We start from the raw sequence: 15,790 nt of genomic DNA, 5'->3' as shown, positions 1-15,790 counted from the left end.
CAAACAACATTACCATGGCTCAAACTCAACACCACGACACACCGTACAATTAACCTTGTCGAAGCAGAAAGCCAAACAACATTACCATGGCTCAAACTCAACAACACGACTTACCATACAGAAACGATAGTATTGTACAGTTGAGCACAGGACGTCACATATAGATTGAATACCTAATTTAACATCAGAATTGAATAGAAAGCTATTCGCCCCCAAATTCACACCAACGATTTAAGGGCCAAATAGCGATATATCTGTATTAATACCTGTGAAAGAATTCAGTTTGTAACTTAAATGGAATTCCGGTAACTTAACCTGAAGGAAAAGAAATCAATGGTAATTACCTTACTCAAACGAAGATATTTCCTATCATTGAACAAATACTTACTATTGCAGCTGTACTCATATGTATATAATAACCATTTTACCGATATCACTCAGGCAGAAGAGAGACATATTATCATCATGATTGCACAACAATTTTCTCTGTGGAGCTGTAAATGGTGTAATATGCTTCAGTTCTATGATTAGATAATTACATCACTATTAGTGTAGCGATTAGGAGTTAACGTATAATGTATGCTCAAGATAAAGGCATTGGATACTGGAATATAATAAGGGCAGTTACGTACATTGGTCTAAACAAATGTCCACTACTTACGTAACTTAGAAGGTCAAACTTCTGCTGCACATTATGTGTGCGTTATCTCGTTAATCACAAAAGGGACATTTTCCAAAGTTCGGTTAATGTTTCCTGTGGATTATTGCCGTGTTCGGTGGTCTCAGATTTAGCGCGTTAGCTCTTATGAGGGCTGTCGTGTTCGGTGTTTTGAGAGTTGCCAGTTATATCCTTCAAATTCTTCGGCATTGATTTTAACGCGCATTATTTTTCATATATCATATAAATAAATATAGTATAACATTAAAAGGCAAAGCATGAAAAGAGCGAATCAAAGAAGAATGAGATAAGATTTATCTACAGTCTACAAGTCGAGAAATAACGATAAGACACAAGCACTAAAGAGATTTTAAGACCAACATAAAAATCAGGGCAGACCTGGGCGAGTTCGAACCATTTTTACCCCAGAAGTCGTTCTGGGCAATATACACCATTTGGAAAAAAAACTTCACGTCTTATACGTTATAAATAATCATAAAAAGGCAAACACGTCGGTATTTAAAGAACTATTTAGCCTTTTCTGTCGGTAGATTGAATAATCGAAATATCCTCGCCCTGGAGTCGGTTTAATTCTGACGTTATGAAACACGCAACGTCAGATTTTCTCCAACATTTCACGGTTTGCCCTGGTATCGTGGTCCGAATCTGCCACAAAGTGCTACGATAGGCATTTATATACATCAACATGTGACGCTGTGCTACGATAGGCATTTATATACATCATCATGTGACGCTGTGCTACGATAGGCCTGTATATACATCATCATGTGACGCTGTGCTACGATAGGCCTTTATATACATCAACATGTGACGCTGTGCTACGATAGGCCTGTATATACATCATCATGTGACGCTGTGCTACGATAGGCCTTTATATACATCATCATGTGACGCTGTGCTACGATAGGCCTGTATATACATCATCATGTGACGCTGTGCTACGATAGGCCTGTATATACATCATCATGTGACGCTGTGCTACGATAGGCCTGTATATACATCATCATGTGACGCTGTGCTACGATAGGCCTGTATATACATCATCATGTGACGCTGTGCTACGATAGGCCTGTATATACATCATCATGTGACGCTGTGCTACGATAGGCCTGTATATACATCATCATGTGACGCTGTGCTACGATAGGCCTGTATATACATCATCATGTGACGCTGTGCTACGATAGGCCTGTATATACATCATCATGTGACGCTGTGCTACGATAGGCCTGTATATACATCATCATGTGACGCTGTGCTACGATAGGCCTGTATATACATCATCATGTGACGCTGTGCTACGATAGGCCTGTATATACATCATCATGTGACGCTGTGCTACGATAGGCCTGTATATACATCATCATGTGACGCTGTGCTACGATAGGCCTGTATATACATCATCATGTGACGCTGTGCTACGATAGGCCTGTATATACATCATCATGTGACGCTGTGCTACGATAGGCCTGTATATACATCATCATGTGACGCTGTGCTACGATAGGCCTGTATATACATCATCATGTGACGCTGTGCTACGATAGGCCTGTATATACATCATCATGTGACGCTGTGCTACGATAGGCCTGTATATACATCATCATGTGACGCTGTGCTACGATAGGCCTGTATATACATCATCATGTGACGCTGTGCTACGATAGGCCTGTATATACATCATCATGTGACGCTGTGCTACGATAGGCCTGTATATACATCATCATGTGACGCTGTGCTACGATAGGCCTGTATATACATCATCATGTGACGCTGTGCTACGATAGGCCTGTATATACATCATCATGTGACGCTGTGCTACGATAGGCCTGTATATACATCATCATGTGACGCTGTGCTACGATAGGCCTGTATATACATCATCATGTGACGCTGTGCTACGATAGGCCTGTATATACATCATCATGTGACGCTGTGCTACGATAGGCCTGTATATGCATCATCATGTGACGCTGTGCTACGATAGGCCTGATGTGACGCTGTGCTACGATAGGCCTGTATATAATCATCATGTGACGCTGTGCTACGATAGGCCTGATGTGACGCTGTGCTTCGATAGGCCTGTATATGCATCATCATGTGACGCTGTCGTCGAGACACCAATAAGTAGAAACTCGATTTGCAAAAAGTTTGAGAAACAAGAACATATTTGTTGTAATCTCCCAAAAGTAACTTTTACCCTTTTATAGTAATTTTAAGATTTCCTCAAAATTATTTTACGTGTGAATGTCCCTCCCAGCCAACTGCTAAGATCCCCAAAATGGAAAATATTTGCTCAAGACCAAAAATATTAGAAGTGGCCGGACTTACCCCGGCACAGATGATTGGTATTAACGATATACATTTTGAATCAAATGCACCATTTTATTTTTGTCTGTGTGTAACGTATATGGTGGCTTGGGTTGCGCAATGGATAGCGCGCTCGTCTTCCCCAAAATCGCTGGGGTTCAATCTCCGTCACCTGCCCGAGAACGTGGATTTTCACGGATACTCCGGCTCCTCCCACAACAAGATTTAGACCCTCTACGTACTTCCATCAGGACACAAAAGTAATTATTAATACAAGTTGAAAAAAAAAAAATCTGTTTGATATTTCCCGATAGGAATATTTACCAGGTTGATGTAAAAACAAATTACCAGAAACTATCTATTTTTTACTTTTTGAGCCTGCGGCAAAAACAGATAAAAAAAATCAGTCCTGCTACACATGTATAAAGATTAATATAATCTTCCCCTACTTTGAGGGTATGACAGAGAAATCTCCATCCCAAGGGTGATGTTTTTTGGTTGTCTAACCCGAGGCTCTGCCGATGGTTAGACAACCAAATAAATCACCCGAGGGTTGCAGATTTCTCTGTGACACTCTCAAGGTAGGGGATGATTATTTTTCTCCCATCCTATCATTTTAGTCACAACTTCATCGACAGTGGTCTGCCATGTTTGTAAACAAAAACACATGCGGGGTTGCACATCGTCATTCTTTTTTGACGACGTCACAATTACCGATGACGTATTTTAATGACGTTACAATTGAACACCTGCTAATCGGCACGAGGCTATATCCCCCTAGGGGTTGACAAGCTGATCTTTCCCGACTAAAATGGCAGACACATCTGTAAAGGGTGGAAGAAAACACAACGAACATCAGATCCTAGATTTTCAAGTTATTTTTCATCCTTCCGGAAATAACCGATGAATGACGATTTTAAATATTCGTGACGTCACGGTAAGATACATTCTAAACAGAATGGCTCTCAAAGTGTCATCATGTTTATTCAAAACTCTGATAATATAGAAATATAACAAACATTTTTATATCGAATTGACGTTTACATTGCGTTTCTTTATTTAACCAAGCAATAAATGACAAAGTTGCATCTAACTCTCTCGAGAACACCCCAAAGGAGGAACTTATACTTCGCATTTCGTATCAATTTTTCTCTTAACATAACAGTATTAAAAAAATTGTGAAGGTTGTTTTCAGTAAATGTAGATGTATGTGTATATTGAAACAATTTTGTCTTTAAAATGAGTGTATACTTCCTGTTCCCCATAGGACGGCAACTTCTGGACGATAAAACAAGAAAAAAGGAGCAAAGCTGCTGGACACCAAATTGTTTTATGAAACTCATTTAATTACGGTCCAACACCCCAAGAAACCAGATCCTGCATACTTGAATGTATTCTTCGACTATATTCGTCAATAACGTTGATTTCAAGGCCGTTGAGAATATGCCGTTCACGCTCAATGTCCTTACATGTTCCACTATTGTAACTCAATAATTGTCCCATAGCTCGCAATGTACATTTTAGATGCACATTTAAATGTCAACAATCTGGTAATAATGCCATCTTCTGTGGGAGGGAAGAGACAATGCGTGATTTACATAAAATATCATACATACCTGCTGCGAATTCTACAAATATTTCTTTTGACAATTTACGTTTGGATAAAATATATGCCGTCTTCTTAGTTAAAATGACGTCACGCTAGACAGACAACACCATTTTGAATGGGTTTCTCAATGCCACGTTTGCTGCTTTTATCTGGTAAGATGTCCACAACAGAGATGATATTAGTTCTTCAGTGAATACCATGTGGTGCATGTCTGTAGCAAAGGTGGAACCACACAACAACTTATTCTGCCGTCGCTTCCTTTAAACTTGAAACTGAAAATCTCCGCAGTGAAACGAATGTACCTTTCTTTTTGGACATTACTGCGAGAGATATCATATCATAGTTCGTTTATACTACTAGTATTCATTGCAATAGAAATGTGTTTTTAACAAATGGAGAATTTTTGTTATTTTACCTCCAAATGTAATACATATGGGTTTACTCTCATATGTTTTTATATACATGTAGTTTACGGCCTGACTTTCCCAGAAGGCTGTCAAACATTTTGAAAAACCGAAAGTGGGCAAAGGGTTAATTACAGATTAAACCCCTACGGCGCTTAGCGCCCCTTAAGAATTCGAAAAAAATAAAGGAGTAACTCTTTAAGCATGCATATGCTACTACAAGGGAAGTTACTCTTTACGCGTGTGTTTCTATTAAAGAGCGTCGCCGTCCGAGAGCTACATTCTTATTACAGCTTTTGGCCTACCATTGTTCTTAGAGCTAAGCTGTTTTGCGCACCTGGATTTATTTTAACGAATCTTTTTTTAATTAAAAACAATATGTTTTAAATCTAGATCGTGACTACTAGTTTAGCTTTCCAGGGGAAGAATGTGTATGTGACTTGTGCTTATTCAGTACCACGTCTGAGCCATTCCCCAATCCCTATTCCATGTCTGCTTAGTATGTTATCAGGGCCCCCATATGTCGCGTTTAACAGTGCTCTCAGTGACAAATACTGTGTGAAGGACTCACGTGACAGAACAGTCTCGTTCACACCAACTCTGTTAGAATTGGACAATAAATGCAAATCACAGGGTAAACGATTTTCTGTATGATGTGCAGCGCTTGCTTTTCGTGGCATTACATAACATGGAAGTATTACCTCCATCCGACATGATGATTCTTTCGTTGCTTAGCAATCCTTCAAACTGGTTCTGTACCTCCGCCAGATATCATGTAGGTTTATATACGGACAATGCACGAGTTTGATTTCCAATAATAAGTACAATTGTAGTAAGGCGTTAGACAAGTAAAGCTAAGAGACAGTGCACTGTAAGCATTACTGATACTATCTGCTAGCATTTTCATTTAAATAAAGATAACTAGGATATGTTATTGATAGAAAGCCCACATTATCCGAGATACTACTGAATCGGAGGAATTCAACGAATGCCGACAATGTTACATGTCTATTACACAATTGAAGTTGTTCTGTATTATCTTAGTTTTCTTACATTTTAATTTATTTTGCAGTCAGCACTGCAATAAAACTTCTTCTGTATTTAATCAGTACTCGATTAACACTCAAATACCACAACCTTCACCAGCATACGTATATCTTTATTTCGGTTTTCTGCAGATCCACCAAATCCTCGCGACGTCAGTCTTTTCTATCACTTCATAATACTTGTACACTCTGGACCAATACATTAACACCTATAAGTGTCAACGCTGACGTTTCAACAGTTGTGCTGCATATCGAACAATGCTATATCAAACAACACGTGTGTATGCCCGCCTTGATACGTGTACTTCATTATAATACTTTTTTATGACGTGATTCCTTTGGTATAAATATGTATACTAAGGATTATATCACATAACCTGTCTATTGTAATCATTTCTCTAATATGTGGGCTAGTCTTTTTCTATACATTTTCTTCACGTTGGTAAGTATGGATTATGAAAAGTTCTTTTTACACAACCAATACAATTTTGTATGTGACGTTTCGATGACTAGTACGATATGTACACTGTTATTTTCATCAGACAAATGACCAGTGAAGCGTATACATACAGAGGTGTGAAATGTGTACGAGTTGTCCACAAAATCGATGTCGATTTCGGCTACGCTGTAAGCGTATGTACAATAGTTGTTATATATGTACCAAAATGACTCGATTCAGCTACGCGTTGTTTAATACTTGGTCATAGTTGTGCGAGAGACTTTGAGCCCCCTCGTTTCGATTTAAATCTGGCCCACTAAGGCGTATCCAGATGGCTTCCTTTATCTGCCGCTTGAACAGATTGCTCTCTCTGTCTAAAACTTCGGAGTTATTCCATTTAATTACATGATTTTTTCTGTGTGGCATAGACTGTGATTGTCGATTTATTTATTGGACTCCGACTGCTTCCTTTCTGATCTGGTGAATTTCCTACCTTCTCGGGTTTCTGTTTCTTTCCGGTTGTCACCAAGCAGACCCAATGCCTCAGTTGTAGAGTCGTGTTTATATGATATAGACTTCAGTTATATGGTCGTGTTTATATGATGTAGACCTCAGTTGTATGGTCGTGTTTATATGATGTAAACCTCAGTTGTATGGTCGTGTTTATATGATGTAGACTTCAGTTGTATGGTCGTGTTTATATGATGTAGACTTCAGTTGTATGGTCGTGTTTATATGATAAAGACTTCAGTTGTATGGTCGTGTTTATATGATGTAGACCTCAGTTATATGGTCGTGTTTATATGATGTAGACTTCAGTTGTATGGTCGTGTTTATATGATTTTGACCTCAGTTATATGGTCGTGTTTATATGATGTAGACTTTAGTTGTATGGTCGTGTTTATATGATATAGACTTCAGTTGTATGGTCGTGTTTATATGATATAGACTTCAGTTGTATGGTCGTGTTTATATGATAAAGACTACAGTTGTATGGTCGTGTTTATATGATGTAGACCTCAGTTGTATTGTCGTGTTTATATGATTAAGACTTCAGTTGTATTGTCGTGTTTATATGATGTATAACTCAGTTATATGGTCGTGTTTATATGATGTAGCCCTCAGTTGTATGGTCGTGTTTATATGATGTAGACCTCAGTTGTATTGTCGTGTTTATATGATTAAGACTTCAGTTGTATTGTCGTGTTTATATGATGTATAATTCAGTTATATGGTCGTGTTTATATGATGTAGACCTCATTTGTATGGTCGTGTTTATATGATGTAGACCTCAGTTGTATGGTCGTGTTTATATGATGTAGACCTCAGTTGTATGGTCGTGTTTATATGATGTAGACCTCAGTTGTATGGTCGTGTTTATATGATGTAGACCTCAGTTGTATGGTCGTGTTTATATGATGTAGACCTCAGTTGTATGGTCGTGTTTATATGATGTAGACCTCAGTTGTATGGTCGTGTTTATATGATGTAGACCTCAGTTGTATGGTCGTGTTTATATGATGTAGACCTCAGTTGTATGGTCGTGTTTATATGATGTAGACCTCAGTTGTATGGTCGTGTTTATATGATGTAGACCTCAGTTGTATGGTCGTGTTTATATGATGTTGACTTTAATTGTATCAGAACCGATAAAGCTGCTGTTACAATATTACTACTACTATACAGCATTTGATATAGCGCCTTATCTAGCTAACATAAGCCACTCTAAAGCGCTTTACAGTACATAGATATACAATTTTAATACAGTCAATACAATTAGCCTATATATTAATCAATACAATATTGAGGATTTCGCAGGAGCTGCCTTATCAGGCGCTAACTACTAGTCCTATGCCACCTGGCTAATATCTCCCTATGAGTGTATGCCTGTGTGTGTGCTTGAGACGTATTGTGTTCTCTTTGTAGTGGGACCTTGCTTCCAACGGTATCATTTATAGGTGAATTACGGTGAAAAGATTATTCTGGCTGATGTCAGTTACGTTTTTATGGGGTGTAGCGTTGATTATCATTTGCATGGTTTCTAAAATCAAACATCATTTCAAAACGGTATTCATGTTGCAGTGTTGCTCACAAACTCATTTAAAAACGCAAATTGAAAAGAACATCGTCAACCTCAAGCTACAAGTGTTGGCTCTGAATCAGCGAGATATATCGATTCCCCTTAATGAGTCAACACGGAATTTTTCACTTTCATGGAAATGAAACTGAAAAGATTTCGTAATATAATTATAACAAGCTATTTGTTTGTATGAAACATGAGGGAAAGGTTCGCCTATTCCATTATATAACGTTAATAATGTAACCTAGTTCATCAATCAAAGGAAGCCGGCATGACTCCAACGAGAAGCGAACATAACGTTGTGGCCGTTCTGTCTATACTCTACCAGGTAATAGTCCAAACCATACAAAGCAGTCGAAAGCAAACTTTGTATTTTAAACTTTTATTCAAGGAAGAAAACAAAAGTATTTAAAAAGTTTACAGTCTAATATATAAACTATTGTCGGATATGTATGCTGTGGCATGTTCAGGATGAAAGCTGAGCTTTAGTTAACTTTGACACCTATATTTATTATTGAAATTTACATATTTAAATCAATAAAATATGTTTTTTCTTTCACATTATTTCCTATGTATACCAATGTCATATTCAATGTTTACGAATATATGAATGTTGCATTCGATTATCGAAAGATGCACGCATACATGACGCAAGGCCGATTACACATCTAAGATATAACAAATATTAGTCCTTCATTCAGACATTACTTGTACCGTTAGTATACAAAAATGACACTAAATTTCACTAGCCATAACTAAATGTGGTGCATAGGAAGTAAACAGTAAAGTTATAGTTTAAACTGTCTGGAAAAATATGTTCTGGTTTTGAAACAAAAAACAAACATGTTACAACGCACGTGACAATAACTTGACTGTTGTCCGGGACCAAATCTATTACTTTATTTGCTAATATAAGTATGAAGTACATGCATATCTGCTATAAGTTAACAAGGATGTCAATACTGAAGACTAGAATCCCCTTTTGTGATCCTCCCGCCACTTGATTAACTGATCCACGTTGTGGTATCATTGGTAATATTATGATATTTTACAACAATAAATTCCAAATAATATAAAAAAAAAAGTATTGGATTGTTATAGATAAATAAAGATCGAATGAACAGATCGAAGTAATTTAAGTCTCCAAAATCAAAAACACTTCAAACGTTCACACTCTACATCAAAACCATCATGGAATTTATAAAGCATTTCATATAGATAGATAGAAAGACGAAGTAATTTATAAAGCATTTCATATAGATAGATAGAAAGACAAAGTAATTTATATATCATACTGCGACATTATTTAATGTTCTATAAAACCCCCCGTTTTTTTTCTGTTATGGCACATCTTGATAATGATAGCACGTCAAAGTCTAATATTACATGTTTTATTTCATGATAGAAGCTTTTAGATGCTGCTGAATTTACCTGAAATATTGGCATACCTTGTACAGCTTCCTGTGTAAAACAGGCCTATGGACTGTTAGGAGGGATATCGAATGATAACAACCGTTCCCTCGTCTTAAATATGTATGACATCGGCATCAGATGTCATGGACAAAATAGATAGAAGAGATCAGAAAAGATGTGCATTGCCGCTATGAACCCTATCAATATGGCGGATCGGATGATGTGATATTATATATGCAGGCGATGTAGTAAACACATTCTGTATTGTTTTTCTGTATGCCCCTTGCCTAACCGGGTTTATAGGATAGTGCCGTGACTTTCAGATCATCTTTGTGATTGTGTCTTATTGAAGAGAATAATTTCGCAATAGAACGAAGAAAAGACATCGCACGCATGACATTTGGGCTTCTTATTCAACGTTCAAATTCTATTGGGGATGGATAGTGATCACGCTTTGATAAAGTTTCAGAACAATGGGCTTTGCAAAAGAGTGGATATCGTCCTGTGGTCCGTCAATCGTTGCGCTGGTAGTTGCCGTTAGTGGCGTTATTCTTTTATTCTGCTATTGTGTAGAGCCAGAACTCCCGCGATGAATTTACTTTAACATAGTTTACTAACCCAATTCTGCTATTGTGTAGAGCCAGAACGCCTGCGATGAATTTACTTTAACATAGTTTACTAACCCAATTCTGCTGGCAATACGTTGGAACTGCGGTAAGGTTTGGACCAGACAAGAGGGATCGCTTGCTTTATACTGTATCATTATAGTCGACCACTGTAATGAGTTGCCTACTTACGTCTAAGACCACCTACAGGACACTGGAGAAAACATGATTGTTCTTAGTTCCCTTGAAATATTCAGAGCTTTTCTCTTTTACTTACGGGTGTGTTTCTCTTTTGCGTTGTTAAACACGAAACCGTATTCAATTTATGAATTTTACCCGGAACCTTAAAGACAGATACAGATACCGCTATATGGCGCGTTCTGAGGACTATATATCTACTATTTTGGTTTATATATCGAATTCAAAAACAGCACGTAGACCTACATGTATATACAGCGATAACCAGTCGGTAAAATATTGAACAAAAGAAATGTTGAATACAAAATCTAATACAAACTTTAGGAATATTTAGTATAAAAGTACAGTGAAAACAATCATACAACGTTTTGCAATACTTTCTTCAATTGTGTTGGAGGTTTATGGTACAAATAATTCTAAATAGTATATAGGTACATTATCAAACATTCAGTGTATACGTTAAGTGACGTAAAAAGATAGCTGACTCCGGGTTCATGATTCGACATATAGGTGGAATTAAACTACAAAATGTACATCGTTGTTGTAATGAAAACCAGAATATGTGAACTAACCAATAAAACAAAACAAAATATATTGATATGATAAATAGAGAATAATACATGCCTTTTTCCATATCACACCCAGTATCAACCCGAGACTGCAATATCAGCCCAAGGGCCGAAGGCGGGCTGATACGGGTTTTGGGGTGTGATCCGGCGGGGGCTGATACGGGTTTTGGGGGGTTATACGGCGGGGGCTGATATGGGTTAGAGCAAGTGTGTCGCATCGCATATACAAAATCCCCGTATTTATTAGTAAGTATGTAATAAACCAAAATAAGTCACTACGATATGGTGACCATGAAACAAAAAGCAATGATATGATAATGCGATCGATATTTAATTCGTAAATCTTATTCAATCGAACATAATTGTGTGTATAAATGGCAAAATTCTTCTTGGCAAAATTAACTTTAATGTGCTTTAACTTTAATAATTAAAAAAATCAATGAAACCGGGAGATTAACCTTATTTGTATAAGGTTAATCTTCCGGTTTCATTTTGTTTTAAATAAGTCTTATTGCAATGGCAACCATAACACAAAAGGGTCTTCCAAACTGTCCCCATAGTCGCATACAGGCGTAGCATGCATCATACGATATTATATTTATCTGTTTATCTTATTACATAATTTTATGACCCGTCATTACTTTGAGTCATTTAACGCCAACAAAGAATAGTGTAAGACATAGAGAAATAGAGACGCAACAAACGCGACAAGGGGATTTAATTAGGTTTATATTGTCAACTCTTTCACAATAGAAGCATATTGTCGACACAAATACAATCACTAGAAATATATATTAATTTCTGTTCAAGTTTGACTAAAATACAACTACCAAATTTTACCACTTTCATTTGCCGATGAAATTGACCAGATTCATGCCTGTGCGTATGAATACATATTTCGGATTTTGCGAAAGAAGTTAACTATTGACATCTTTAAAAATAAAAGATACCACTTATTGTGAGATTTTTTTTATTTTCAAGCATCAAAAACAATCAATCAGTAAAGTGTTATCAATTGTTACTAGCGGTAGTGACAAGTCATGTACTGCCCTAGAAATTCTCCATCCAGCTACCCATTCTGCCTCTTGTGTCGGTATCAACCCCCGGTACAAATCAACGTGGATCACACATGCATGTGGTCCCGTCATACATGTATATGAAATGCAGTCGAACATTTCACTACCATATCGAATTGTTTCGTCCTTTCAAGCCACTTCTGGTTTCCTGTCAAGTTCGACGTTCACTTACTGCAGCTTCACATTCCAGAAAATGTAGAACCTCGAAATTTAGCCGCTCTCCATTTCGAGCTAGTAAAAAGATGGCAGCATCAGACTCGCAGCTGATGTTGTTGTATCCCTTACTTTTTATCATTCCTACCATTGATATATATTGATACTAAATGGTTCTATACTTTTAACTATTTCATTCAACAGCAGCAGGGTATGAACAGGGGGCATTGATGACTTGCAATTTTTTTTTTACAATTGTAGCAATTTCTCTGTTTAATATATCATTAGTGCATTGCTTTCCTATTATTAATTAATTTTGATTGACCTTTTAATAAGAGCATTGTATAGCTAAAAATATCAATTAAATATTTACATGTAATTGAAACAGACGTGGAATTATCTCCCCTATACCATCTGCTATATGTAGACTGGGGATCTATGCTACTTATATGTAATTTGCATCAATATTTTCTTACTAACCGTTTCATTCATCTTTGTCTTTGTCATGTCAACCTAAGGAGAGAACTTATATAGGCCTAGCCTGCTGTTCAATCCTATTGTTTACTCATTAAAATATGTTCAAATGAAATAAGCGAAAATTCTATCTCTCGGTCTGAAGCATTCCAACAGTCTTAATTATTAGTGTTGCCATACAGTTCAAATTGTAGATTTACTATCAAAATGTACCTACATTCTGTACGTGGAAATGTCTAATGCATGAATGTTTATTCGGCAATGCCAAGCATCCAGTTTTAGTCGGGTAAACTATAACAAATATATGTCACATTACAATGAATTAATGGATTTCAAATATTGATAAACCTTTCATTTTTTTAATACTTCTTGTGAAGAATATGTCTTGCTATTTAGACTTGGTAGAGGTATGCCATTTAGATTTGGTAGAGGTATGCTATTTAGACTTGGTAGAGGTATACTATTTAGACTTGGTAGATGTATGCTATTTAGACTTGGTAGATGTATGCTATTTAGACTTGGTAGAGGTATGCTATTTAGACTTGGTAGAGGTATGCTATTTAGACTTGGTAGAGGTATACTATTTAGACTTGGTAGATGTATGCTATTTAGACTTGGTAGAGGGATGCCATTTGGACTTGGTAGAGGTATGCCATTTGGGCTTGGTAGAGGTATGCTATTTAGACTTGGTAGAGGTATGCTATTTAAGATTTGACGTTTTGATTTTTTGGGTTTGACCTTATAAAGGTATTACCAAACTTTTCGTTAATCTCTATGATTAGCGGTTTTACTATATATCATGACTTTGACTGATTCAAAAAATGTATAGCTGATTCTTTATTTGTCGGTCTTTTAACGATGCAAACAAAGACCATAATATAAGTATAATTCAACATTTAAACCAAAAAAACACATTCTGGCATGACATTGGTCTATCGTTAACAAATCAAAGTCCCAAACTTAATTGAGCAGACCGTTTAGAAAAGACAGCTCGTATGCACTTTGTGCTTGATCAGACATACCATAGTTATGCCTACCGAAATATACGAATGCTGTTGAAAAAAAAAAGTATGACTACAACTTCTAGCTTTAAGTGAGGAATGTGATAGTTGTCATCTTGACATTTATGAAGAGGTCCATAAACAGATTAATATTAACATGTTGACTTTAATTAAACAAACACTGATATTTTTTTAAAATTAATTCTCCTTCTAGCTTGCGTAATGTTATATAACTGAGCTCTCAAGGTGATTTTTGCGGGTTGGGTTTGGGTTTGATTTTTGCGGTGAATTAATCAGATTACAAAAAACCCCTTTATATAACCATTGGTGCTAACTGATCCATTTCTTTTAAATCGTGAGCAGTCAAGATTTGTTTAAGGACACAAGGAATCCGTACACAATCTACGGTGACATTAAGAACGCCTATACTGGCGACTGTTCCTGTATTAATTAATCTGTTGTCGTTTGTGACAATACCAAAAATATAGTTCCTGTATTCGCGCCGTCACTTATTTGGAGACGGAAGCTCTTCACAATTGTCTTTCCGGTTTGCGGACGACCATTTACGCATAAACAAAAGACGCGTGCTGAGAGCTGTTCCCAGCGGTAGAACCTGCAACGTTTCGACGTTTCAGCAAAAATTTAACGAAGCTTTCAACACGTTATGTAACATGTCCATTAGAATTGCATTTTACGTCCGCCTTAGAACGTTTATTGTCAGTAAGATAGGCGAAATAAAAGATTAAGCATTCCGGGGATTGCGATTGATCCGTATCTGGCTATCCCATTTGCTTTAAGTCAGATACATTCGTGTTTTTCACATTTTATTCCCTTAGGACGCAGCAGAAAAGAAGGAGAGAGAGAAAGTAAAATTATTCTGATAAAGTCGGTAAGAAAGTTAAGCCTGTGTTTAGCATTGATCAGCCGAAAAGCACACTAAAAAGTAAATCTCTAATACGACATCCATGGTATCCATTCATTGTATTGTTCCGATATAACATTTAATGCATTGGTTTTATAATACAGACTCTTCATTTCACACTCGTTATTTTCGGTTCTGTTTTAAACTTTTGTCTATTTCCTTGCATCCTATTGGAATATATGGCTGTTACATACATGTATATGAAGATATTAGATACGTTATGATGTTACTTTCACGATGATTTTAAGTACAGGGTGGTGTTTCACATATGACGATTTGTCGTACAATGTCGTGCCTATACATGACGATATTTAATATGGTGTCGCGTTACATATACTATAGCGGCTGTTATGTATATGTTGATATTTAATATGGTGTCGCGTTACATACATGGCGATATACACTATAGCGACTGTTATGTATATGTTGAAATTTAATATGGTGTCGCGTTACATGCATGGCGATATACACTATAGCGGCTGTTATGTACATGACGATATTTAATATGGTGTCGCGTTACATACACTATAGCGGCTGTTATGTATATGTTGATATTTACTTTGGTGTCGCGTTACATACATGGCGATATACACTATAGCGGCTGTTATGTACATGACGATACTTACTATGGTGTCGCGTTACATACATGGCGATATACACTATAGCGACTGTTATGTATATGTTGATATTTAATATGGTGTCGCGTTACATGCATGGCGATATACACTATAGCGGCTGTTATGTATATGTTGATATTTAATATGGTGTCGCGTTACATACATGGCGATATACACTATAGCGGCTGTTATGTA

At 36.8% G+C, this 15,790-nt stretch overlaps 2 protein-coding genes across 2 annotated transcripts in view; one reads left to right on the top strand and one right to left on the bottom strand.

Annotated features, from left to right (window-relative positions):
* The window catches only part of LOC110464472, a 12,118-nt gene extending 6,402 nt beyond the window's left edge, over nucleotides 1-5,716 (bottom strand). Inside the window, exon 1 of the mRNA XM_021519709.1 lies at nucleotides 5,704-5,716. Coding sequence (XP_021375384.1) covers nucleotides 5,704-5,716 — 13 coding nt within the window. The remainder of the gene's footprint in view (nucleotides 1-5,703) is intronic.
* Nucleotides 5,717-8,838: 3,122 nt separating this feature from the next.
* LOC110464471 (acetylcholine receptor subunit alpha-like) overlaps nucleotides 8,839-15,790 on the top strand; it is a 106,568-nt gene continuing 99,616 nt past the window's right edge. The window contains exon 1 of the mRNA XM_021519708.1: nucleotides 8,839-8,895. Coding sequence (XP_021375383.1) covers nucleotides 8,839-8,895 — 57 coding nt within the window. The remainder of the gene's footprint in view (nucleotides 8,896-15,790) is intronic.

Source organism: Mizuhopecten yessoensis, unplaced genomic scaffold (assembly GCF_002113885.1).
Source record: "Mizuhopecten yessoensis strain PY_sf001 unplaced genomic scaffold, ASM211388v2 scaffold10991, whole genome shotgun sequence".
Lineage (NCBI taxonomy): Eukaryota > Metazoa > Mollusca > Bivalvia > Pectinida > Pectinidae > Mizuhopecten > Mizuhopecten yessoensis.
This window is presented reverse-complemented; position numbering and strand designations above follow the sequence as displayed.